This window comes from Amphibalanus amphitrite, unplaced genomic scaffold, assembly GCF_019059575.1.
Source record: "Amphibalanus amphitrite isolate SeventyFive unplaced genomic scaffold, NRLGWU_Aamphi_draft 000145F_arrow, whole genome shotgun sequence".
In the NCBI taxonomy this organism is placed as follows: Eukaryota; Metazoa; Arthropoda; class Thecostraca; order Balanomorpha; family Balanidae; genus Amphibalanus; species Amphibalanus amphitrite.
In genome coordinates this window covers 115,637-141,564 of record NW_024881640.1, presented here as the reverse complement: position 1 = coordinate 141,564, position 25,928 = coordinate 115,637, and the positions used below count along the sequence as shown (strand labels likewise).

Sequence of the window (25,928 nt, the reverse complement as noted above, 5' to 3'; positions counted from 1 at the left end):
ACCCGCTCAAGGTCACAGCTCAGTCAGCTGTTGCGGCGCCCCGTCTCGGGTCAGGCCTCGCTCCCGGTGCGGCCGGGGCGGCCGGCCTGGGACCGACTGTGCCTGGGCCGGCGGGAGGGCATCATATTTTTTGTTTTTGCAGCAAAATGAAGCAAAACTTCGCAAATGTCTTCGTCGTCGGCGCTCTCGAAAAAAAAAACTCAACTAACGAACAGAGACAGATAATCCATATATGATCGTTGTTATAGGAGAATAAAGAAGTGGCATATAAAATTTGGCCCCTTTGCTGAATTGCTGAATAACGGCGCGAGCTGTAAAAATTTGAACAGTGAAATAAAGTAATAATAAAAATAAAAAAGTATTATTCGTGACGCCGTATTTTGTGTGATTGCTTTGTATTATCACTCATGGCGAATTTATCCACAGTAATGACAACATAAACAAAAATACCCACACTTATCCGATGCATAAAAATGTCCACTATTCGCGATACATATTGCCAAATCAACAGTTCACACAACATGTACAGTCTGTCTTAAAAGTACCGCGCAAAGTGACGGTGGATCCATCGAGCCTGAATGAGGAAGGGCCGGCTAAATTTGGGTCACCGAAGCAATTGACATCCTCGTCCATTCCCTAGGTCAGTTGGTCGGTGACTTTCAAATTAAAGCAGGCCCTTTCTCCGTCAGGCTCGATGGATCCACCGTCACTTTGCGCGGTACTTTTAAGACAGACTGTACGTATAATAATGATTCCAATGTCATTGAGTCATAAAATGCATTCACAAACTCGTTCGATACTGAGCATGTCAGGCGGAATGACTGCTTTTCCGGGCAGTTTCAAACGTGCATAAAAGGTGATCGTTTCACTCGTTTTCCTTGTTATTAATGTGCTTCGCTGCCTTCGAATCAAGTAATATCGTGTCAGTTATGAGGTAAACGCAGCCACCTGATTACGATGACTATATAGGCATCAATCAGTCAGAAGGCACGCATCTTGCAAACTTCTCACCGGTGGCACTCGTGCACACGGCAGCACGGCATATCTCACAGGACGCGGCGCTGCCCCCTTCCCCTCCCTCCCCCCCCCCCCCCCCAACACACAGGCCAGCGCACACCACCCAATAGGTAATTCATAACGGCAGCATACCTACATTACCTGCACGACTTGTTGATTCATATCGCTAGCATTTTCTGACTGTAGCAGCCTCGCATATCCCCATCTATGAAATGAGTAAGACACATACATTTTCAAGGCACTCCCGACAAAAAAGAACAGTCACGAACATGACAATGAGTCATGTTCTAAGGCTTATTGACTTTAGATTTGTCATTGTCTGGGACATTTCACCATTATCCCGGTCTTTGGCTTCTGACTGCATCTCTCGGTATCGTTAGCCAAAACTCATCATGTCCATTAAGTTTAAAGCTCGTTCTCGAGTTCTCGACATCTCCAGGCTTCAATGCGAACACTGAAGCGGTTTCGCTTCATCACGAAACTGTCTACCCGGTCTAAGATCGGGATATGGTTACGTTCGCTACCATGAAGGTCCGACTAACAAGTCAGAACGCTTCTCACATAGCGGTGACTCATTGTCGGGTTCACGGTTGATACAGCCACACCAGTTCGTAGACGCGACTCCCGCGCCGAGACACGGTCGGAAAGAGTTTCTCTGCCCCCGTGTACGGGTTCATCTCGCTATGGAACAGCCGGAATCCCATGGCCTCCAGTCGCTGGAACACGGCGAGGTACTCCCTCCACCTGTCGAGGCCGGCGTTCCTGTCGCGTGGATCATACGCCAGGTGTATCTCCATGCCGATCTGACGCACGTTTTGCAGTAGTTGCGGTGAGCTGGTGAAGATCTGGGTGAACATGTCCCACTCGGCGCCCTCCACGTCTACCTTGAGGTAGTGAACGGTGCGCCGCTGATGACCTAGCATCGACACCACGCTCTGGTAGGTGCGGACGTCCCAGCGTCGCCCCCGCACCTGAATCGTCTCGTCCCGGCCGCCGATGCCGAGGTTGTGGAAGGAGATGTGCTCGGATCTCTTGTGGTCCTTCTGGCCGATGGATGGATCGAAGGCGTGGATCTTGCACTGCAGCCGCTGTACGTTGTCGTCAAACGACCAGTCGTGGTCGACGCCGAAGCTGTAGATGAGGCAGCTGTTGGTCTGCAGAAGACCCAGCGCCGGGTCCAGACACACCCACTTGTAGCCGTCAAACTTGCGGTTCTTGTAGTCGGCCTGGCCGCCTATACGCATCGACTTCCCGCACTTTGCGTACGGTTTTTCGATGTAATCAAACACAGCTGACGCCAGCTCTTCCCAGTTCTTGGGTTTGAGTGTTCGCCACTTTGCCCGCGCCTCCTCCGTCCACACTGCCGTTGCTGACGTTTGTGACGCTGGAGATGATTGCCGTGGGGGCGGCGCCGCAGTGGTCCCCAGCAGTAGGTCACGGAGCCGGGTGCTGATCGGGTGAAGGATGGTCACCGTCGGCACCGGACAGTCTGACCTGAAACAGCAAACAGAGATGTGAACTCTGCCGGCTACCGCTTGATCTGTGATCTATTGATCTGTGACCAACTGATCACCGGCCTTATGCGTTCATAATTCATACACCATACCGTACCATAAGGCGGAAGCACACCCACACCTTATGTTTTTATGCATGGTCATTGATCATTTTGCTATTTATTATGGCTTTGAGTACCAGGGCCTCCTCTAAGGATTTTTCACTGGGTGGGCAAAGTTTTCGCTACTCCCCTGCCCAAGGGTGGATCCAGCCACTGTTTTGGGGTTCAACCAATTTCATAACCTGTTACCGGGGGGGGGGGGGGCGGGGGTGAGGCGAAATAAGCAGTGCCGTTATTGGAAATAAGATGATAGTTTGCAAAGTTAACGTTTGTCGTATGTTTTATGGTTAGCAATGCTCGAGGGATTCGTTCCAGAGTTACATGTACAGCCCTCTGCAAACTGCGTGGTAGGTAGGTATTCTTATTCGGTATTCTTGCTATTTTGACAATGCACCAGTTTTTGTGACCTTGTGACCTGACCTCGGGTCACTGGAACCTAAAACTCCAAGGCCAAGTGACAAACAGATGCTCCAAGTCGTGTCTTAAATTTGGTAGCGCTACGTGCTATAGAACTCACGCTATCAACGAAAAACTCTGGCATTCGGTTGCCGCTTAACTGTTAGTCCAATTTCCCCCTGACCTTGTACCGGGTTTGTGACCTGGTGACCTGACCTGAAAAGACTAGAGACCTGAAATTTTCAGGACAAGTGCCAAAAGGCTGCCCCAGAGGGTATGCGAAATTTGAGCGCCGCCGTTTTTACGTTATTTGTGAAAAACCTTAGGGGGGTGCATCAACCCCCCTCATCGGGCGAGGGCTAACTAACATAATACATTGTAGTAAAGGCCAGGGGCGTCGCCACGGATTTTTGAGTGGGGGGTCGGGTTTCTAGTCTTCACCCGACGGGTAGGGGTGATTTTTTGCCACACTTCCCAGTTTTGTGCGTGCGTATGTGTGTGTGTGTGTGCGCGTGTAACAAATCGGCGCGCAGCGCCGCGAAATTTGGTATAACCTATTAGGTAGGTATACCTACCTACATCACTTGCGTAAAAATTATCACTGGTCACTTAAGGCCAGGTCGCCATGTCAAGTTCAGTTATACATACGGTATACCTCTATCAAACTTTCCCCTCTCGCCATTCTTGTAGCTTTTCTCCCATAACTTCGAAATTTGGTACACTGTATACCTAATGTATGGGGTTATATGTGTCAGCAATTCATGATTCTGAGGATTTACATCTATGATCTGGAGGCAGGTCAAATACGTGACCTCATCATGAGAAAATAATGAGAAATTAGAAAAAGCACGAATGCCTCCTGCTTTGAAAACGTTCGTCAGAAACGCAAAATATCTTTGGAGCCATGACAAATCAGCTCATCATTGCCAGGGACAGGGTGCAACTTATGGCGAGTGATGACTCGAAAGGTCATTAGTGGAAATGTCCATCGAGGGCCACCAGCATTTTTTTTTCTACAACTTTTGACGAAGACGCGGTAGAGCGATGACAGCACCTGGAAGGTGTTCATTGTTCAGCTCAACAACACGGATCCATTCATATGCAGCAGGAGGTCCTTTTTCGATCAGGACATAACGTTGACCTGAGGTCGTTTTAACGTTAACCCGCGCCCCGTAGGGGGGGGGGGGCCGAAACGGCCCCCCCCTGTCCTTTTCGGTCGATATCTCCTAAACGGCTGGAGATATCGCCACCAAACTTTCAGGACCCCTCCGGGCATCAATTTTACACATTGTGACCAAAAAATTTTCCAGAGGCTATGATAGGTTGGCCACGAATGACGTCAGAGTGACGTCATGTTCTGTCATTTTCGACCGAAAAAAGACCTTCGCGAGAAGACCTGTCAGGACTACAGCTTTGAAGATACAGAAAAATGATCAAGACATAAAAGATGTATAATTGACAGGGCTACAAAACTGCTATCTCGAATTTTTGAAATTTTTGAGTTTTGACCCCCAAAAATCAAAAAAGCATTTTTTTGGGTATATTCGCCAAAAAATCCAAAAAGTTTTTTGAGTTTCGAAAAAACCGGAATATATGTGATAGTGCCTACCGTCTTCTATCTACATACCAAATTTCAGATCGATACCTCGTTTTTTGGCCAAGTTATAGCGAAAAAACTGTTCAAAAATGATGACGTCAAATTTTCAAACTCAATTTTTGGCAATTCTAGAACTCGTAGAGCAAAACGAAGACCACCATTAGACTCCCCGTGACGAGCTGCATCGAATCGATACCCATTTTATGCAAAAATATCAACTTTGAAATTTGACCTAATTTGACCTGACCTTGACCTGACCTTCACCAAAACGTGACCTAGGCTGGCCCCAAAGGCTGCCTAACCACATAATCGCATTTGTCATGTAAAATGGACCATAAAACATGTATCACACGACACATTCATATTGTGACCCCCGGTGACCTGACCTCGCTGTGACCTGACCTGGTATCAGTGACCTCAGATAGCAAAGTATGTGTTTGACGAACAATGTACCATCGATGGTTTTCAATAAATTACCAATTTACTCGCTTTCACAGCACATTTCTTGAATTGCCTGTGAACGGTGAAAATCTGACCTTTGACCTGACCTGTGACGTCATCGGTTTGACCTAGGTCAATGAAATTTGGTCACAAGGTAGTTCCCGGGTGGGGCTATCGAACGCCGTTTGAATTTTGAAAATCGGCCGGTAACTTTCCGAGATCTTAGGGGGGGGGCCGAAACGGCCCCCCCCCCCCTACGGGTGGTAGGGTCCGCCGGTAGCCCTACGGGGCGCGGGTTAATTCTGAATGGTCAAATTTTAACTCATGTGACGCGTCTCAAAAGAGATAAACACGGTGGTGACAAGACAACATATGTAAATACAATACAAATTCACGGAATCTAAAGTTATTGCAAAGCAAATGTTTCGGCAGAATCTGTCCAGTTCGCTGTTTGCCTTCTATGGGCAAAACATAGACCTGAGATGAAATCTGACGCGAATCTAGCGAAAGAGCGTTGAAAGAGCTATCGAATATGTTTTCTGCTTCACTGTAGCCCTTCTATTGGTGGGTTCCTGGGCCCTGTTTCACCGGTGATAGCAGCACGCTGCTTTTACACGTGTCAAATTGGGTTTCCATGGAAACATCAACAGGCCCGTTGCTCCAACACTACCGCAAGTGTGACGTCAGCTCGCGCAATTTGATAGCAGCGTGGTAGCAGCGTCCCGTGAAACACCGCCCCAGTCGCTAACGTATAACGTATACTAAAGTAACGCTGAGGTATGCTTTCGAGCCCTGATCGATCTAGAGGTTTGCAGAAAAAGAGCATGCTGCCCGTGACGAGAGAAAGCCGATGATACCCATTTACAAGGTTTCGGGTCATCTCAGGACTCAGGTCATCGCCAATAAGTAGGGAAACTCGGGACCTGCTAGAACTTTGCGAATGTAAGTTGTGATGGTTTTTCGAGGTTCTGATTACGAATGTTATCTTAGTTTTGAACGAAGATGATGACTCCATGCATTTGGGGTAGATCAGGTCAGGTCAGATCAACCAGTACCTAATAGTGGATGACCACCACCGATTGCTTCCTAACATGTTATACATATGTATAAGCAACACAACTACTTCTTAAATGTTCAGATTGGCGCTAAGTTCAAAATCAGCTCCAAAAACTATCCTATACCTAAATTAACCCGCGCCCGGCTGGGGGTCCTGGATTTCCACGCCCTGCTGGGGGGGGGGGGGTTGAACACCCCCCCCCTTCTAACTCGGCTCCTGGGCCACGTAGCGATACGCGGAAGGCGGCGTTCGAAAGAGCGTCAAAAATAATGAGGAAATCACTTCGGTCAATTTTTTGGTCAGGTCAAAGGTCAGGTCACCAGAGGTCATTGAATGCAAAATTTCGCCGATTTCCAGGTCGAATGTTGACAATTTCCAAGAAGCTAACGCATAACTCGGGAACCAATAGAGATACAGCGCCGCGGAAAAGCGCATTCGATAGCCCTATTAACGCCCTTTCTGAATAATTTTATTTGACCTAACGTCAACGGTTTTGCCTGCAGGGGGCAAAAACTGCAAAAATAGCCGATTTTTTCGGAAACAGTTTTTCTGCAATAACTTTTGACCCAAGCCTTGTACAAGCTTACTTTTACCGGCATCGTGTTCCTCTCGTCAAGACGCATCGAATGAACTATAACTTGACCTTGAAAGGTCAACTTGAAAATTTGACCTCAGGTCAAGGTCATGACCTGACCGGAAAGGGTCATGTTGCATATCAGTCGATCCGTATCGTCGAGCTGAACACATCTAAGGCGTTTTCATCGCTCTAGCATGCCTCTATCAAAAGTTATTTGCGAAAAACTGTTAGATACCATTCGTGACCTAAGATGACCTCAGGGCATAAACAGGGGTCACGGACATCATTTTCATGTTCAGTGTGTCTAAACCACTTGTAATTCAGTGTTTGGGAGTGTTTATAATGTCTTTCGTCCAAAAGAGGCGCATTTCAATTTTCTCCCATTGACTTATAATGGGGAGGTCGCAAAATTGACCTGACCTTAGGTCATCGACATCAAAATTATGAGAAATACATTTTGTACATGCTATTGCTCTCAGCAATCGCTGAAAGTTTCAAAGCGATCGGTCACTCGGTGTAGCTATGACAGACATTGAAACTTTTTATAAGGTGAGGTCACTTTAAGTGACCTGGTGACCTGACCTTGAATGACCTTGGTCTGAAATTTTCACAACATGTGTAGAATTGATGTATGATAAGGTGTACCAAAAACGGCGGCGCGATATTCGCGAAAAACCACAAGGGGGGTGTTCAAACACCCCCCCCCCCAGCAGGGCGCGGGTTAAAAGCATGTTATGAAAAATTTGAATCAGGGATATCGATTTATTTTTAAGTAGGTGATTAACTTGAGCGCACCGGAAGTTTCGTTGCAATCGGCTCCTTTTTGCGCGACTTCTTTTCTTTGCGAAAGCCCGAGACGGTCTCATCTGACTCCCTGTCCCCTACTGTCCACAACATGTGCACAGCTAGTTGTGACGGTAGCCATGGGGCTGAGGCTAGTTTGTAGTTTTGTAGTTAGGTACTGATCCGACGAATCGACTGCGACCATTTTTTTAACGATCAGACGAACGCTCGGGGCAGTTTTGGCGCGTCCAATCCTTTGAGGGATAAAAAGGTACTAGAATGGTGGCTACTTAAAAGTATTGTTGTGCTGGTGTTCCCCGCCCACAGCTAATTGAACTTAAGCTAATTGGCTAATTGGCTTTAGGGAGCTCTTGAAGCGATTCTGAATCTGATGTACATATTTGTTGGTGTTGCTGACGCCTGCTTCACTGACATAAAAGCTAAAAAAGCATACTCAACATCGCAAAAAGTGGGGGGTCGACACCCCCATTTTTCAAGAGTGGGGGGGGGTCACGACCCCCCCCCCCCCCGACCCCCCCGTCGGCGACGCCCCTGGTAAAGGCTACCCGAACCGGTAATGATTCTTGCTTATTTGTTCAGCTCAGCCGTATTTAGAGATTTAGCTGGCTTTGTCCATGAATAACAATATCGGCAGGGGCGTAGCCAAGGGGGAGGGGCCACGGGGGCAATGGCCCCCTCCCTTGAGCGCAAAACGCGCCATGGGAGAGCCCCTCAGGCCCCGGGATATTTTTTTCAAACACTGGATAAAACGTCTTTTACTCGGAAGAAAATTGATATCGAAGTTTCATTTCTCTGGCCTTCTGATGACCCAATGGGCCCCTGCACTCATCCGATGACCCCCGGTTTTCTGGGGCCCCTGGTCGCCTAGGGGGCCCCGGTCGCTTGAGGGCTAGCCGCCTGGGGGCCTGGTCGCCTGGCCCCTGCCCCCTGGTCGCCTGGAAGAACGTTTGTCACCTGCAGTGGCATAGCCAAGGAGGGGGCCAAAGGGACCATGCCCCCCTGGAAGCCAGGGGTCCTTATTCTATAGGGGCCCCTGGCTGACACAGTGGGCCCTTGGCGACGCAAAGGCCCCTGCGGCAGATCCTTTGACACAGCTGAGTAGTTATACTTTGGCCAAGAGAGCCCCAATTTTAGAGCCTTGGGGCCCTATTGAAACCAGGGGGCCAGTTGGATGGGATGGGTCCAACTAGGGTCCAACGGTGTGTAAACAGAATCAATGCGTTCCGACTGTTGGTCTGACCCTATATCGGTTTGAGGGAGCTCGGATCGGATCCACTGTCGATCTGAGGGACCCCTATCGGTTTGAGGAAGCCCTCAAATGCCCTGAACGGGTCCTTAGTTTGTCTAAGAGAGCCCTCCGTCGGCATGACTGGGCCTCTGCAAGTGCAAGGAGGGCTTTTGTCGGTCTTAGTGGCCCTTAGGCGGCTTATATGACCCTCAGACGGCTTACGAGTTACGAGGCTCTCATGCGCTGTAGGGGCCTCTGACGGTCTGAAGAACCCTCATCCGACCTACGGGCCCTCAGACCGCCCTCAAAACCGACTGGCGACTCTATGAAGCTATTCGTGGGCCTATCTAACAGGGGCCCATGGACTGCTTACCCCCTAAGTTCTAATATTTTTGTTAATAAATATTTTTCCCTATTTATTTGGGCCCCCTCCAAAAAATATTGGATGCAACCAGATGGCTTTTTGGATTTTGAGGGGGTTATCTTGGGCCCCTGTGCGTTTGGCCCCCTCCTTGAGGAAATCCTGGCTACGCCCCTGAATATCGGGCAACCATAAAACTTTTTTTGACCTTCAAACAGCATCCAGTTTGCTTAAGACCAGAAAGGTAGTACCGGACGCCCGGCCGGACCAGAATTTTTGCATTTGCTTCTGGGTGGGCAAATCGACGCCACTGGGTGGGCAATTGTGGTGACTGGGTGGGCATTTGCCCACCCAGTGGGTATGTTAGAGGAGGCCCTGTTGAGTACCGTCTTTTGTTTATTCATGACCATCAAAACTTCATTCATTACGGTTCCCGTTTGTTATATTTCGCCCTTTCCAACTCTTCCAGCGCCCAGATAAAAAGTTTATTTTGTGATATGAAACATTCTATTGCAATCACTCAACGCCTTTCTAATGGGAAAACGTGTCCCCTGGGATATTTCTGAAAGAGTTATTTATTGGTTAACTGTGTATTGGTGCGGCACACCAATTTCTGAATGACGACGGCTGCCTCACCAGAGAAATGACCACCAGCCGGTCTGACAATAGACGACTGACATTTGCAAAGGACGTTCGGCCCCCTATTCAATATACCCTGGTTCGGCCTCGCGCTGGATCTGAATGCCCGCTTTGGGTTCGAACGGTAAACGCCGCGGATAAAACAAACGCCCACGTCTATGCGTCGACACACAAAGTATCAAAGAAGCAGCCTATAGCGTGGAAGGTGAAGTAAAGCGTTCGTTCGATATTATGCTGACAACGACAACGAGCACGTAACAGCAGTTCAGGCTGACGGCGGTCAGGTCAGCACGCGCCACTCACTCAACCATCAAACACATGACATTTTCAGGAGCACAACCACATGAATCTCTCCACGCCCCGTCACCCAAGTCCGCTTCAGTCATTCCGTGTACCCGCGCCGCCTCGGCTGGCACCTCGCCTGGGTTCGGTTATCCTCGCTAAAATGGCACCCTCTGACCTTTGAACATTATGACCAACCACCCGTCCCACGGGCCCCCATCAGCCGTTTCGTAATACGTTATCAGAAATAACGGTTAGTGTGGAGATAGTGCGGGAAAGCGTCCCCTTACAGTACGGGAGGGATCCGGGAAATGTCCTATCGGGCGCGGGTTAAAAAGGTTGGATAACAATCAAAAGATAACGATAAACGATTCTTAGCTCTAGCCACAACATCGGCTGGCCCACCAATCACTCATTTAGGACTCATTAGAAATCAAAACACCGACAAGTTGAGTGTAAAATGCATCGGGAATCAAGAGGCTTCAGGTTTGCAACCTACTTTAAAATAGTTGGGGTTTTTAGCAAAAGATTTTATGCGGTTTTAAATGTAGGTGCCCATATTTATCGATCACAAATTATTGCATCGGAATCAAATCACTCACACAGCTAGGAGACACTAGACAGTCGAATTTTGAAGACAGGATGCCCATCCTGTAGAGCTTGCTTTATGCTAATTACAACTTAGGTACGATGTGTAGCATATGTCATTCTGTTAATGGCTCAGCAGAATGACCTGTCCTAGTCCAGTCCCCAAACATGAAGTATAGTGTACAGTACCTACACCGTTTTAACGATCCAGCCGCTCCGCACTGAAGTTATTCGTTTGGTTTCCCGTCGAATTATATTGAACGTCATACCGTAATAAAGTTGAAACTCATTATATGGAGGGCCGGGGGGCGGGGGCTAATCAATATAAACGTCCACAGCTCGCACTGGCGGTGACTTTTGACATATACCTAAATGGGCGTATGACGATGGATGGTCAACGACCATTCATGCCACATGTCGACCTGCAGGGTGGATAATGACGGTCCATGACGGCCACTGCCGCCTTCAGTCGACTATGCGAGTCGTTCGCTGAAGGGAGCAATTGTTGACGCATGGGGCCTACTAGCTACAATCATGTGAACGATTACGGCTCATAATAGGTATTTTGTTATGCGATGGGTATGAAAAAATCAATCCCGTAGCCATTGAACCTCTGCATTAGAGATGTCAATCGGATACCAACTTTTTGGTATACCGATACCAAACCGATACCAACTTGGTATTTGGTATTTCAATCGTAATGTGTTTGGTATTTTGTTGGTATCATAAACCCTCACTAATGTATAAGAGGCTAAGAAATCGGTAAAAAGTTGGTATTTCCCTCATTTTGCCAAGTTGGTTTGGTTTCGGTATTTTGCCGTGGTTTTGGTTGGTATTTGGTTTGGTATCGGTATTCCGATTTTCCGTAATTGACATCACTACTCTGCATACCGAGTTATATGCATAGTTCGGAGACATACAAGGTCTGTGACTTATAGCTTATGTGTTTTTCCAGTGTGTTGGCTGTCAGAAGCAAGTATGTTGGATACCGTTTCGCCGCACGTTATGGATGTGAATATGACCGGCACGGATGCGCTAACTCACCCGTTACACTGGACCGCCGGTGACGTCTTCATGGTCGAGTAGATCACGAACAGACCTTGTAGCATCAGCAGGAGGAGCAGGACAGCCAGCTTGCGACGGTTCTGCAGAACGGCCCCCGCGAGGAACCCGCAACCTGAGAGACAAGTCATAACCAAAAACGCGATTTAATTAACTTACTTGAAAGTACGGAATAACATTAACTTACCATTTGTACTTAAAACAAACGTCAGGGACAGAACCGTTAATGAACTAATATCGTTCGACAGAAAAATTACTGACAGTTATTGATGCCTCCGATTTTCCGTCTTTAGTCCCATGGTGGATGCATAAAGATGTCGCGAAAGTGTTGTGGTTGTTGTGGTCGAAAGCGTTGACCGTAAAAACGTTTTTAGGTCAAAAGTATCAGCCGTGCATAGCTACAGGGACCGAACGTTCGACAATTGTCAAAGAAACCTCGTTCAGGCTGGTGGAGTGTTCGAATGAATACGAAGTGTTCGCCTTAGGTAGTTCGGCGCGGTCAAGGGCCGTGGTCGATACATGTCAGATGTGCCAGGTAGTGGGTAGTGGATATGGGGCTGGGCACGGGGTACCTAACAACATGTTCGCCACACCCGAGGAAAGTAGGTAATCTTTTGCGGATTGTCAATAAAACGGGCATCCATAAAAGAAGGAAGCATGGTATATTAGGAGCCCCTGGTGGTTTGAGTGGATTGGATATTTGCGTGACAGATATAGGATGAGGTATTTGGTGGCTTGTAATTACGATAATAAAGAAGCAGTTATTACGTTTTTATTGACATATGTGTCGTCATCCGATACCAATGTGCTCGGTGCCGTGGAAAATGCTAATAGATCCCGAGTGGGGTCACTGGAATGCATTTACCTATATATAATATTATAGTGCACCCGGCTACGTCCGCCATTTGCGGTTCATTTAACTATAGAATTATGACTCTTGTGGGCCACTCCGAAACTACTGACATCTCGCTTAGCGAGACAAAAGAGCTTGTAATAAATTAATCTAAAATTCACGTTTGCAATGCCCCATCTCTTTTCAGCACGCTGACCTAGGTACTTACCTGAGCTGGACATTGCATTGGCGAACGTTGACCTCTAGAGCTTCACTTGCCGGTGCAAATCGATCAGAATACCTAAAAATGCCATGATTCTATTATTGGTTCAAAGTTTTCTCGTTTCAACATAACCTGGATCTTAGATGGCACGGACGAACAGCTTGGCTTCCATTCATGCTCTTGTGTCTAGTGCTTGTTGGCCCATTTTCCGTCTAACTCACTGGCTCTGGGACCATAGCTTCTCGAGGTGAGGCGATTACACCGGGTTTTCACGTGTTCTCATGATCCATCTCAGCACGAGCGTATCACAGAGCGATTCAACTAAAAGATTCGTGTATCTCTTGGAGGAAGCCGAATCTCTATCGGTAGCCGAGACGGGAGCAGCAGGAGCTGTCGGTGCGGGAGCAGCAGCGGTCGGGACGGGAGCTGCAGCAGCGCGAGGGAGCTCCGGCCCCGACACGCCCTCGTCGGCGGCACCGTGGGTCAACTGGCGCCGACGGACCGCCAGCCCTCCGACGGTGCTGTGCGCAACTCGCACGTCACTCGAACACCAAGATTTGGTCCACGTCGCTCGGAACTGTCTCGACAATCTTCACGCGTCCCTCATTCTTTGGCCACGTTGAGCTGTGCCTGCCTCGAAATGTGGACTTCCCTCAAAACAGATGTGTCAACAGCGGGTCAGCACCCAGCGCCGTCCAACATCAGGTCCGTCAAGCAGCACCGTTTGTGTGTGTATGTGTGAGTGTGTTTGTATAAGTCGCTGCAGTCGGACCGTGTAAAGACGCTGAAAAGCATATGAAATAGCGCATAGCATTGTATAATATGCCATTCCGTGTCCTTTTTAACGCGTGAACGAAATGGATGCGCCTTCTAAGTTAATAACAAGCGCCAACTGACGTAAAATATTGCTCCATTGCGCAAATAAGACCGACAACGCTACGGATGCAATCTGTTTCCATAAAGGTCAGCTATGCCATGGGATAATGTTACCGTTAATATTCCATAATCGCTGTATTCTTCATTTGAAGAAGCGAGGGAACTTAAGCGTAAAATGAAATAATTTTTTAATATGCTTTGCAACGGTGGAATGCTGTAGTGCATACCTGGGCCCGGCCCCACACCACGAACACCAAAATATTTGAAGCTTTTGTCCCTAGCAGTCACGTCGTACGCAACGATATTGCACATCTCGATCGCGTGAACAATGTACCTATTGCATAATACAGACGTTGATTCCGTATAGAGTAAAGCCGATGTACCGATGCATCATCTATGGTAAAAGAAAACGTACAAGAAACACAAGTCTGCATTATATATTCGTTCACTTTCGAATATAGATATTGCGAAAACGGCACAATCCAATAAACAATGTCCCGTCTTTCGTGACAGGCCGCTCAGAACCCGACATCGATTCCACGACTATTCACCAACAGTCACAGAGCTGACTCCACCGAAACTCAATGGACAGTAGGCGTGCACTGTGCAGTGTGCACATCCAATGCACATTGGCCATCGCAAGTTCCCTGTTCATTCTGCATAACTGCCGCCGCCGGGCGCCAGCCTCGCTGATCGATACGGTCCGCTGGACATTTGTACACGTTACACTGCGAGTCGGGCATGTAATTGACCGAGTGCCGCGCCCGCGTGCCACCGCCTCCGGGCGACCCGGGCGAGCTGAGGTGAAGTCGATTGCAGCCGCGCCGGGCCGGCACCGTTGCCACGAGGCCGTGTGTTAGGCTGGCGTTGCCCCGGCCTGTCGTATTGTAACATCCGTCGGTCCCACGAACGGACACACGATACACTATATTCACACCCCGCTCTCACTGCCACTGCGATCGGCGTCACCGTCCGACTCAGAGTCCTCCTCCGACTCCTCCGACTCTGACTCCGAGTCTGTCTCCACCTCCACCGGAGGCCGGTTCGGGTTCCCCTCCTCCAGGTCCAGGTTTTGTAACTCATCAGCTGCCTCGTCTGCCGCCGTCGAGCCTACCTCATCGAACCTCTCTGGCCAGGCGCCTGCGCTGCGCAGTTCGGTCACGTGCTCCCGCGACAGCACTCTCACCACCTCTGCCCGCACCTTGTCGCCCTCGGCGATCGGCTCGAGGATCAGAAAGGTGCCGCGACGCACCCAGATGTTGCGCCGGAACTTGTTGGGCATACTGACCAGGTACACCTCCCCGTTGGCGTCCTCCACCTGGTGCAGGTTGTTGCCGCGGGTCTCCAGCAGGCGGGCGATGGTCTGGTCACCGCTAGGCGGCGCCACCTCCGACATGTGCTCCTGGTACACGTACTTGCGCTTGGTCTTGGATGACATGGTGCTGGACACAACTGAAAACATATATGACGTTAGATAAGGTCATATCAATAGCATATCACGATTTGGGGACAGGGTGACACATTATTGCCGTTGAATATTACATATAACTGGTTGGTACCACTGACATGGTTTGTAACATTCCCTTCTGCCAGTAAATAGCAATGCAGACTGTGAGTGAGCCATAAAACAGTCCTTTTTTAGGTGCAAAAGCCAAAGCCATCACAAAGTACTAAGTTAGTAAGGACTCAGGAGCATGAAAGTAGCATAAGAACTAAGCAGTGGCCTGAGGATCACTTTTGAAGTCCTACCATATAGGTAGATGTTTCTTAGCATTCAGGACACAAGTTGAACTGACACAGATTTGTAGCTAACGTAATACAAGGATAAAAAATATTCGATGATTAAAAAGTAAAATGCCAAATTCATTGTATCACCTTGAGGCCAAAGTCAAGATGGCAATATCGCTTGAACCAATTGGTTCCATGACCAGCTGATGCAATTCCGTTCCATTTCGTTTTGCAATTGATGCCAAAGATGCCAAGTGTTGAGTGTTAATTTGCAACTTGAGTTTGATTTATCTATGCTCTGATGTTTTCAATTGAGTTAAGTCAATTAGGTATGTCACAGCTAAGACATGGACACAGACAATATTAAGGGACAAGTACTTTATGCAGAGATTAGGCAATAGTCAGCTCAGTTACATAAAAAATGCCTATGAAACTTTTGCACTTACAGTACTGGCCTGAACTGATAGAAATGTAGCTGCGTTAGCCTTCCCGAAAAGCAGTATCTATCAATATTTCTTCACCAAGCTCCAGGTTGTTCAACTGTCTTGACCCAATGGCATCACCACCTGCAACCAAATCAAAGAGTCAATGACTTGAAGCTTGCATAGAGAAGTCTATAAAAACAAATGGTATCTACTAGTGCTGTCAAGTGTCAACAGAAAATTGGAATACCCGACACCATAACCTTTAGCATACCTTTTACTTACTTTAGAGTTTAGATTGAGATAACCTTTAGCATCATAGTGCCTGTATATCGATGTTAAGCATTCAATAGCATTTTGAAGCTAACCACATCACAAATGCCAAATGCTAGGGCCCTAGCATTAGAGAAAAAATATTAAAACCCTAGAGAAAAAACCATCGCATACATTCACAGACATCTCCTGTCTACCCACTCCCAAACGTTCTTACTTCTTACCGGTATGAACGGCCTTGCAAAAATTAGGGTTGTGAAATCCAAGCCCGAGTGTTTATTTATCAGTTGGGGGAGGTTTGGTCAATGGTTGTCATTTTTAGCACATGCCATTTTTGGCAACCATGTGCTAAAAATGACAACGCTATCAGCTATTTTTAGCAACGATGAAGCCGATTTCACTCCTCAGCGAGGAAATCACGATTTTGGAAATACAAGCACTGATTTTGGAAAAGAAGTGCTGCCACCTGGTGCAAGAAGAAGAAACCAGCTTTAATATGGCCGTTGTTTGTATGGTAGTCCAACGTTGAAGTATACCCTTTTTTGTGGCCCGAAGTTGGAACTTTAAATTGAAGCATCCGAAAATGATCGATATTGATCGAAATCATGATGTTGATGAAAAAAATAATATGTTAAGTTGAGAGAGGAGGCCATTTTATCCAGATGCGGTGGTTTACTTCTTGAAATTATTTTTGCTTACGACGACTGCCATGTAATGAGGGATAATTAGCAGCCGTCATTAGCAAAAATAATTTCAAGAAGTAAACTACTGCATCTGGATAAAATGGCCTCCTCTCTCAACTTAAAATATTATTTTTTTCATCAACATCATGTTTTCGATCAATATCGATCATTTTCGGATGCTTCAATTTTAAGTTCCAACTTCAGGCCACAAAACAAACTACCATACAAATAACAGGCATATTAAAGCTGGATCAGGGGGGTACGCTCCGGCTGTTTAGCATTACGAAAAGTGGTGACAGACGTTTGTGGAGGATTGTCGACGAACTCTTGTTCCGCGAGCAGCACTCACGCGCTAGCGGAAAATCCACCAATCAGCGCTCGGCAGTGCTCGACGCTGATTGGCCGGACGCTCGTGACGAAATTGCGGGGGACCGCAGTTATTCTCTATGGACCCGAATAGGCTTTTGGATTTCGGAGGGGTTTCTTTAAGATTATATGCTGTTTCGAGCTGTTTTCGAGTTGAAATATATTTCTTATGACTGTTAGCTATATAATGGCACCATAAAATCATGATTTTGATTAATATTACCGATGTAATATCGGCCGAAAAGACATGCTGTCTTGGCACGGACTGCCCTGCGGCTGATGTGGGGCCTCTAGTGCCAGCGTATGGTAATAATGGGCTGACGAAGGGTTATTGGAGACTCTTAGAGCCCCACTAGGATTCAGTATAGGGTCATCAGAGGCCGGAAACATCCATCAGGGGTCTGAGTAGGCCTGCCATAGGGGCATGCATGACACGTATCATGGAACATGGGTCAATCTAGATCCATTAGGGGCTGTTGAAGGGCCATCATTGTTCAGCGTGGGCCCGCAATCACCTCTGATGGGCATATGCCGTGCCCCGATGGACTAACGCTGGCCCCCGATAAACCATCACCAGCCCCTGATAGGTCTACAAAGCCCCCTGCTGGGTCTAAATTGGTCACTGATATGCCCAAATGGGCCACTGAGAAACCCGTACAACATCCCCTGACTGCACCTGATGGACCAATGCCGTCCCCTCATGGGCCCACCACGGCTCTTGAATGGCCTCTTCAAGTCCCTGAAGCGCCTTTATTGGCCTAAATGGACCCCTGATTGGCTTATGTGGTCCCTAATGGTCCTATATGGCCCCCATGAGCCCTCAACGTCCCTAGACAGCCTTACATTATATGCCACCGGTCCCTGGTAGGCCTGCACTGGACCCAATGGGCCTATACCGACCCATAAAGGGCCCATGTCGAGCCCTCATGGGCCTCCGATGACCACACGCCGGCATGTGTGGCCCCATCAGCAGTGGTCCGTCTATCCCATGTACTTACGGTCTTTTTGGCCGATGTGACACCGGTAGTATATAGAAATGTCATGATTAAATGTCGTTATTATATAGTCAAAGGTCACGGAAAGAATATCCAAGCTCAAAAAATGGCCTCAAACCCAACAAAAACTGATACAAATCCCCTTCAAAAGTCATAAGTCAATGAAACGCCATAGGGGAATAGCTGCAGTCCCCCGCAATTTCGTCACGAGCATCGGGCCAATCAGCGTTGAGTATTGCCGAACGCTGATTGGTCGATTTCCGCTAGCTTGTAAATGCTGCTTGCGGATATAGTCTTGAACAAGTGAGGGTCGCGGCAACTAAATATTGCTTGTCACCACTTTTTCTTCGGGAGCGTTCTACCTGGTTTATATAGCCTTGAGCTGGATTCTTCGTCTTGCACTAGGTGGCAGCACTTCTTTTCCAAAATCAGTGTTTATCTTTCCAAAATCTTCATTTCCTCGCTGAGGAGTGAAATCGGCCTCATCGTTGTCAAAAATAGCAGAATCGTTGTCATTTTTAGCACGTGTGACAAAAATAGCACGTGCTAAAAATGACAACGATTGACCAAACCTCCCCCGACTGTTATGCGGTTGAATAACCTCCAAGATAATCTCTAATATTTATATACAATATTACCTCTAAACTCCGTGAAGCACGTTCAAGTGAGTGCGCAAATGTGAAGCAAATGTGAAGTTACCCAAAGTTACCCAAGAAGTTACCGAAGTTACGCCACGTGCTGTTCCACAAAATGCTTTATCATGCTGTTATGTTCGACAGAAGCGGCTAGCTGTCGCCTGCACGGAACGCATAGTTAATACCCTACGCATGTTGCCTGGCAACCACGTTTATAGCTGCTCACAGCAGCTCGCCGAACAGCAGACTGATTATTTATTTGCAATGATGGAGGAGCAGTAAAATGAACTGCCGTCTTTTACTGTATAAATTTTTTTACTTTTCCAAATATTATTCTCATTTAGATGTCGACTTGGAAGGACTGTTTTACTCATTTCTGCATAATAAATTCAAAGCCGTCAAGGGTTACTATCATTTTAACATTTTTTTAATGCATTTTACATGGCAGACGACAAGCATGCTAATATTTTATTGGTCGTTGAAGAGAAATAAATTGCAATATCATGTCATAATCAAACCGTCATCAATTAAAGAAAAGAAAAATTACGGCAGGGTGCTGTGTTTTGGTAGAAAACTGAATAGCTTGAGCTGATTGCAAGAGCTGTACAACACCACTATTGCAGTGCTTTAATAGCAAAAATCTGCTATGAATCAATACATTAATGGCGCTTATAAGACAAAATATGATTCATCGGGGAGTCCCCGCCAAGATTCTTTTTTTTTCATGACTAAGCGTTCAATCTTTATGCCACAATACTAACGAATAGTGTTTGTCTAATGAAACATCACCCTGCGGTTATTGATATTCTGGCTGGTCTGCACTTGCCACTCTGACTCTGCATTTCAATTTCATATTTTGATTTTCATGTCATTGTCATCCATCTGTAACTTTTGATTTTAAGTAGGTAATGCTGATACTATCATATCTTGATTCTTGATCTGTAGGTATCCATTCGTGCTTCACTATCCATCCATCCTGCGTCAAACATAAATTTATGTTTTCAGGTCTGCAATAATGTCATTGTCTGGCAAGACACCAGTGCAGGTCATTGATGAGAGTGTACTGTACGAGGAGTTGGAAAACTGCAGCTGCTTCAAGTTCATCGCCTTCAAAGAGCTGCGGATGCCATTCAGACATACTGGTTTCCTGTTGTTTTTTGATAATGTCCCCAAATACACCATTAATGTCAGGACAGGTAAGTTTAATTGTTGACATTAATTCATATAGATTATTATTGAAAATGTTTGTAAGGCTGAGCTACAATGTACATGACCATCCATGAATTACAATGAGGAAATGATGTGACCTTACCAAACATCCAAACCTTATATCCAGATGTAAGCATGGCAAAGGTGAAAGAGGTCAGCAAGACACACTAGCTAGAGTCATCTGTATCCCATACCAACCACTAACAAGGCTGGGAAATTATATCAGCCTGGACCAACAGGCTGGAAATCTGCACCAGCCTGCACTGAAGAAGACCAAGACCCGTAACTTTAGCCACAAAGATGTATATATGTGCACCATGTGATTAAACAAAGCTGCCGTAAAGGCCAGTTCTTTCCTGGCTGATCTCATTGTGCCTATCGTGCATCAGTTTTTAGACAATGCTCTAGCAACACAGTGGTTCAGCACAGTGGCACTGAGGGCCAGAACTGCTCCGCACAAAATCCGCACCACACCACTGACCAGCTAACTCTGGCTCTGCACCAAACAGTGGACAGAGTGCTGTATGATTGAGATGAGTTGCCTCCTACCTACGAGACATTGTTGATATTACCTGTTACCTGTTTGCAGTCTAGCCTCAAGTCATATCAATCATCACCTGCCCTAAAATCGTTTCATTATCCCCGGCGCCTTCACAGAGGACGACTCATGGTCTCACTGGCTGCAGAGTCTGGTGGTGGCGCCGGGCCGTACCACCGTCGAGTCAGCAGAGTCCCTGGGCAACGTCAAGTATGTGGGCCGTCCGGTGGTGCACGTGCTGAACTCTGATGAGGAGAGGGTTGCGGCCCGCTCCGACCTGAAAACCATGCTGGAGCCCAAACGGTGAGCATCTGTGATGTACGTTGAGTTGGTCAGTGTTCAATTGATACACTTATGGATCGCAAAATGATCATTTGGTTGATTGAGTATTTGGGTGTGTTAGTTTGGAATATTTGAATTTTTCATCAGTTTTTGCGTATTGCATGGGGTAATTTATTCATAGGCGTCGCCAGACATTTTCGATTGGGGGGGGGGGGGGGGCAAAATCAAGTTTTGTGTTAAATCTTGCCTTTCCCCAGCCGTTACTCACTCGTTTTACGTATCATTCGACGCGCAATGGTGCGAGGAATCCGATGGTGACAAAGTTTTCCTTCTAGCTATAGCATGTATTTTTTTACAAAAAAAACAAACTTTTGAAATTTCTGGACAAAAACGACCGTTAGAATACGTTAGAATTATTTATAGTCACCGTGAGAATTACAGTAGCTGCGAATCTGCGATTGCCCACGCACTGCAGAGGAACCCTGTGCAGACTCTCGTCGCTCATGATCATTACCCAGAAGAAGGTGAAAAACGCTCCATTTGAATCGGATCACCTCGCTAAAACCTCCATTCACGCATGCATGCCGAGGTTTTCCGTGAAATGCATATGGCTTATCCCAGCCGCCGATTGTAGCTAAGAATTGGGCATTCGGCAGAGACTGAGAGAATGTCGGAAGTATGAATCGGAAGTACATCATTCATCCTTGCTGCAGTGAGAAGAAGTGTTTTGTTCACTCGAGTGTGAACAAAAAGTTTCTGGTTTTTCGAGTGAAGGGAAGTGCTGCAAACGCGACCAAAAATATTCAACGGAACCAAACGTTACGCACGGCATAGCGGCAAGGGATCCCTTAGAGATAGGATTGCGACTTCCAGGCCATTTCAGGCCACTCAGGGTCAGTGTGGACTCTCAGTAGCCTGCTTAGGATCCCGGAGATCGGCGTGGGTCACTTCAAATATTTACATGTATGTGGTGCTTTAGGACTTTCCGAGCCTAAGGTGGGCCCGGAAAGCCCTTTAGGGCACACGAGCTTTCAGAAGCCAGTGTGGGCGGCGGGCGCTAAGAGACTAGGCCCAGGGTGAGCCTGGAGCCCTCGAATAACAGTGTGAACCGTCGGGGTCTGCGTCGAATCCTTAAGAACCCTACGTTGGTAGGGACATAAGAAACATGTGTTGCGGCCCTCAGAGGGACACGTGAATTGTGACCCCTCAGATGCCGGGTTGGGGTTAGTAAAGTCTGTCGCCTCAAAAGTTCGGCTGAACTAGCATAGGCCAGTTGAGGTTTTCAGAAATTTTCGAAGGCATCCTCAAAGATTCGTGTGGCCCTTCAGATGTCTACGTATGTATAATGTCCTCAAAGATCCCTGTATGGGCCCTCTAGAGAACATGGACACCAGTGGGACTCTCAGAGGCCGGTTTGGGCCCTCCGAAAGCTTCTTAGAGCTCAGTGGACCTCCTTAGGAGCCTGTGTGAAAAGCAAGCTCATGAGCCCTGCGACACTTGAACGGGACTTGTGCCTGTCGCAGACATTTGACGAGAGTTGAGAAAGGCCCCGAAGATTTCGTGTCACGCTTTGAACGAAAATTATGTGTCAGCACTCCAAAATTTATGAAAATCAGCTACAAAATGTAATAAAGAACCAACTAGGAACATGGCATGAGTCATGGCATTGACATTTCCGAGCCTGGAGTCGGAGTCTTGAAGATTTTGGCGACTGCGACTCTGACTTTGGTTTGAACTGCACGCTCCAACAGAGTCTTACCTCACAGGCATTCTCAGAAAGGTACCTCCATTTTTTCCCGACTCCAAAATCTCATCGGATCTGTATCGATCTCAGGGGGTGCCCGGTCCGAGGTTGGGGGGGCAAGCTGCCCCGCTTGCCCCCCCGTGGCGACGCTAATGGATTTATTTATTCCTCGATCTGGCACAGTTACTGGACATTGGGAGTTGGGACACTCTCGTGCTGTCATTTATCTCACGCCGCCTCTGCCGCCTAGGTGGTACTCTCTGCTGTGGCAGAACTGCCGTAACCACGTGCAGGGCATCATGGGTCGGCTGGATGACCGCCACCCGGGCCTGAGGGACGCTGGACACCGAGAACTGCAGCAGGTGGGGACACGGGCAGTGGGGAATGTGGGGACAGGCAGGGGGAATGTGGGGGACGGGCAGTGGGACGCCAGACACCCGTTGCTGCAACAGGTTGGGATGGGCAATCGGGAATGTCATGGGTGGTGAATGGTGATAGGAAAAGGTGGAATAGTGAGAAGACCGACGCGACGAATGGGGAACGGAAGACTAGATTAAGGCTAACTGATACTATAACATACAATTTGAGCAATTTGTGTGTTTGAACTTTGAACCTCTGTGTAGTTATTTAACTTTTCCTTCAGGAAATTTTATCGTATTTCGCACTAAAGTGCGTCCTGTGCGTTCCAGATCCACGCTGAAGACTGGACACTTTTGACTGTCATCGGCCTGCTGGTCATGATTCCGATAGCCATCGTGCTCAAGAGATAAGTTGCGGACTCTTCCGACTCGGCTCCACTCACCCGGTCACTGAGCACGATACTACGAACAAAGATATTGATCTGACACTTGATACCAGTTGATCATCTGGCTATCTGTTCTGCTGATGCCAGTTTTTTATGAGTCCCAGGCTGTCACCGACGTGCCGTGTTCGATACCACGTAGAGATGCCAGTCCGGTGCTGATTTCTGATGATTTGATAAGGCCAGTAAACGAGATGCTGTCTTGTCTTGTGACCTGCCGGCCTCTTGTGCGCTGCGATCTCGATGTTGGCCAGTAGCAAAAGAGCGGGGTAAGGGTGGGGTAGATACTCTTCACCCGATAATCTCATGCCTAATGTACACCTTTGGCCCAGTAATGTCAGCGTTCGAATGCTGCAATTATAATTTGGCAAAATTAATACCCGTCGAAATCAATGACTTTTCATTGCGCCCGAGACAATCTCAGACGATTGGGTTAAGTATTTAACACGGTTTATTAATCAGCTTACTTTTTCTTCGCCTTGCTTCGCCTGCCCACTTGCCTACCCTGTCCTTAGCGCTGTGTTTAAGATAAGTATCTGTATATGTGACCTTTCTTCGTTAGTTTTTAAGCCACATCGCCAAGTGCGATACTGTTAGTAAGGAATCTGTTGAAAGTATCGTAAAGTATCGTTTCACATCACCGACGACCCGAGCGCTGTTTGGTGTCTATATTTTTAGCAACATTTTATCAGTTTTCCCCAGTATTGAAGTTACTGTCTAGCCCAAGGTCTGGCCTTTCTCGGCCTTTTATCGGTCAGCCCAAGTGAGTTTCACCAATGGGAAGCCGGAAAACGCCAGCAGTCTGAAAAATAACGACACTGGGCAGCGCTCAAGTGCATTTAGTTCCGTCATATCCGCTGGTTGTGAGTCGCTTCTCGCGACATCAATAGGCACATGTGGTAAGTTCTTCCTGACAGAAAATATGAAAAACGGGGCCTCGTTCGATGTCTTCAGTGCCTCCTAGATCTGCCATGCTGCCAGTTTATTGGGCGCCTGAGACTGAGCTCATGGAGTTGGTCAAAATCCACAAGGCTGATGTAGTCTCTATTCATAATTTTGCTTAGGTATACCTATTATCAAAAGAGTGTATTTCGGGAATTAACTAATCTCGTATGGACGTATACAAGTCTCTAGATAAGCATATCAGCAATCGCAAATTATGATGCATGTCATATAAAAAAAAATCACTGGTGGCATGGCGACACCGAACGGGGCCCCTAGGACACCAGGCTCGTTTCCTGGTCGTGACGATGCTCGTCTCCACTCACCGGAGCGCGATCATCGTCAGATGATCTGTGATTGATCGTGATCACCGTACTGGCTGGCTTCGTGCCCCGTGATGACGCTTAATTTGTACCGCGAAACAGTGATATTGGGTGGTGTAATGCGTGCATGAGTGGTGTAAATCGCACAAAGGGGTTTGTCTCACACTCATGTGCCAGTGCCAGTCAGAGTCACATCGTTCGATGTGATGCTTTGTATATACAACTTAGAGCGGGAGTTGCACCAAAGGCCTTGTGTGGTGGATGCGTCCATGCGTCCACATCCTGCCAGTTGGAGGTAAAGGGGATTTATGCCACGTGTATAAGGTGATCTAGTGTTTTAACTGTTGACTGCGACTCAGGACAAATTTTGGGTCTGCATATCGGCACTCAAATCGGTCTCACTCAGTATGGGGCGTCACATCAACACTCAACAGGCCAGGTTGCATTTAATGCCTCACGGTACAACTTGGATCATTAATGAAAGTGGTCTTTCGCCGTCAAACTTCAATGGTATACCAAAGCGAAGATCAACCGTGTAACCGTCTTCATGCATAATGTGTCAGCGTCGGTACGAAGTCGCCTGCTAGGAACAAATTCTGCTATATTTCCAAGAATTTGATTCCTAAAACTAGGTAGTAAGTTCTCACTTCTCGCTCTTTGAACTTTTGCTTATTAGTTATTTGCTCCCTGTGAATGTTGGTGATGAAACATCAATCGCTTGTATTTTTGGCGTGTATTTTTTCTTCGAAGTGGCAGATCTGTGGTCTTCGCCTGTTGAGAGGAGTTCCTTTCTGTAAATTAGTGCAGTTCTGGTGATGGACTGGCTTCAGTTGTTCAACCCGATGCAATACATGCTAATCGCTCTTTCACCCAGTTGGGTTTTTCATCAATCTTGTTCAGAAAGTCGAGATGTGTAGGCAATGTCTCGTCGCGTAGTGTCGCACAGTATGGTAGGCACATTCACGCTGCTACGGCCTACGGACGTCCGAGTTCAAGAAGATTGCTGACATTCATGAATATGGGACAGTTTCCAAACCATGCTATTCAGTTTCACTGCATACACTTAGCTCTCTTGCTATCGAACGCTGCCATGGAACGCGCCAAGGTACTTGTTCACGCCAAATCCAACCATTCCCTCCGTCCTCGCTGTTTGCATTGATTGGCATTTGGCATTGCAGCAGTACAGCCTTTGAGCCTTTACCCTTGCACATTTTTGCTTGCACAAGAGCCAGCTGTCTGGTACCATCATCAAATAACCTGGTTTCTGATTAAAAGGTGGCCGACGGACAGTGATTGGGGACCAAGGGGACTCGCGAATGTCGCAGCGCCGTTATGCGTTCACCAGCGTAACCTCAGCTTGCGCGGCCGGCCGAAAGATGTCAGGCCAGTTC

The 25,928-nt window shown here is 47.4% G+C and overlaps 3 protein-coding genes across 8 annotated transcripts; 1 reads left to right on the top strand and 2 right to left on the bottom strand.

Annotated features, from left to right (window-relative positions):
* Positions 1-1,084: 1,084 nt before the first annotated feature.
* On the bottom strand, positions 1,085-13,126 carry LOC122382694 (methyltransferase-like protein 24). Of its 3 annotated transcripts, none has more exons than XM_043368364.1 (3): positions 12,726-13,126; positions 11,647-11,779; positions 1,085-2,511 (listed from the first exon to the last, which is right to left on the bottom strand). In XM_043368364.1, exons 1-3 carry the CDS (start codon positions 12,736-12,738, stop codon positions 1,602-1,604), a joined length of 1,056 nt encoding a protein of 351 aa, XP_043224299.1. In that variant the 5' UTR covers positions 12,739-13,126; the 3' UTR covers positions 1,085-1,601. The 3 variants fall into 3 exon arrangements, with proteins under 3 accessions (XP_043224299.1, XP_043224300.1, XP_043224298.1); XM_043368365.1 differs by lacking the exon at positions 12,726-13,126 and adding an exon at positions 11,926-11,995; XM_043368363.1 differs by lacking the exon at positions 12,726-13,126 and having other exon boundaries at positions 11,647-12,011.
* Positions 13,127-14,018: 892 nt separating this feature from the next.
* Positions 14,019-18,946, bottom strand: LOC122382693 (probable RNA-binding protein EIF1AD). 3 transcript variants are annotated; one of them, XM_043368361.1, is made up of 4 exons: positions 16,928-16,992; positions 16,243-16,484; positions 15,770-15,889; positions 14,019-15,047 (listed from the first exon to the last, which is right to left on the bottom strand). In XM_043368361.1, the coding sequence occupies exon 4, from the start codon at positions 15,031-15,033 to the stop codon at positions 14,527-14,529; it is 507 nt and encodes a 168-aa protein (XP_043224296.1). In that variant the 5' UTR covers positions 15,034-15,047; positions 15,770-15,889; positions 16,243-16,484; positions 16,928-16,992; the 3' UTR covers positions 14,019-14,526. The 3 variants fall into 3 exon arrangements, with proteins under 3 accessions (XP_043224296.1, XP_043224297.1, XP_043224295.1); XM_043368362.1 differs by lacking the exons at positions 16,243-16,484; positions 16,928-16,992 and adding an exon at positions 18,784-18,946; XM_043368360.1 differs by lacking the exons at positions 16,243-16,484; positions 16,928-16,992 and adding an exon at positions 18,701-18,826.
* Positions 18,947-19,384: 438 nt separating this feature from the next.
* On the top strand, positions 19,385-25,410 carry LOC122382692. 2 transcript variants are annotated; one of them, XM_043368359.1, is made up of 5 exons: positions 19,385-19,465; positions 19,703-19,893; positions 20,564-20,747; positions 22,721-22,832; positions 23,160-25,410. In XM_043368359.1, the coding sequence occupies exons 2-5, from the start codon at positions 19,713-19,715 to the stop codon at positions 23,238-23,240; spliced, it is 558 nt and encodes a 185-aa protein (XP_043224294.1). In that variant the 5' UTR covers positions 19,385-19,465; positions 19,703-19,712; the 3' UTR covers positions 23,241-25,410. The 2 variants fall into 2 exon arrangements, with proteins under 2 accessions (XP_043224294.1, XP_043224292.1); XM_043368357.1 differs by having other exon boundaries at positions 19,386-19,511.
* Positions 25,411-25,928: the final 518 nt, after the last annotated feature.

Bases quoted from the DNA above. Each gene is read 5' to 3' on its own strand.
- LOC122382692 (XM_043368359.1), top strand. From the start codon at position 19,713: ATGTCATTGTCTGGCAAGACACCAGTGCAGGTCATTGATGAGAGTGTA. The intron at 20,748-22,720 runs GTGAGCATCTGT...TCTGCCGCCTAG, and splicing joins ACCATGCTGGAGCCCAAACG to GTGGTACTCTCTGCTGTGGC. The intron at 22,833-23,159 runs GTGGGGACACGG...TGTGCGTTCCAG, and splicing joins GACACCGAGAACTGCAGCAG to ATCCACGCTGAAGACTGGAC.
- LOC122382694 (XM_043368363.1), bottom strand. From the start codon at position 11,795: ATGACTTGTCTCTCAGGTTGCGGGTTCCTCGCGGGGGCCGTTCTGCAG. The intron at 2,512-11,646 runs GTGAGTTAGCGC...TTGCTGTTTCAG, and splicing joins CCGGCGGTCCAGTGTAACGG to GTCAGACTGTCCGGTGCCGA.
- LOC122382693 (XM_043368362.1), bottom strand. From the start codon at position 15,033: ATGTCATCCAAGACCAAGCGCAAGTACGTGTACCAGGAGCACATGTCG.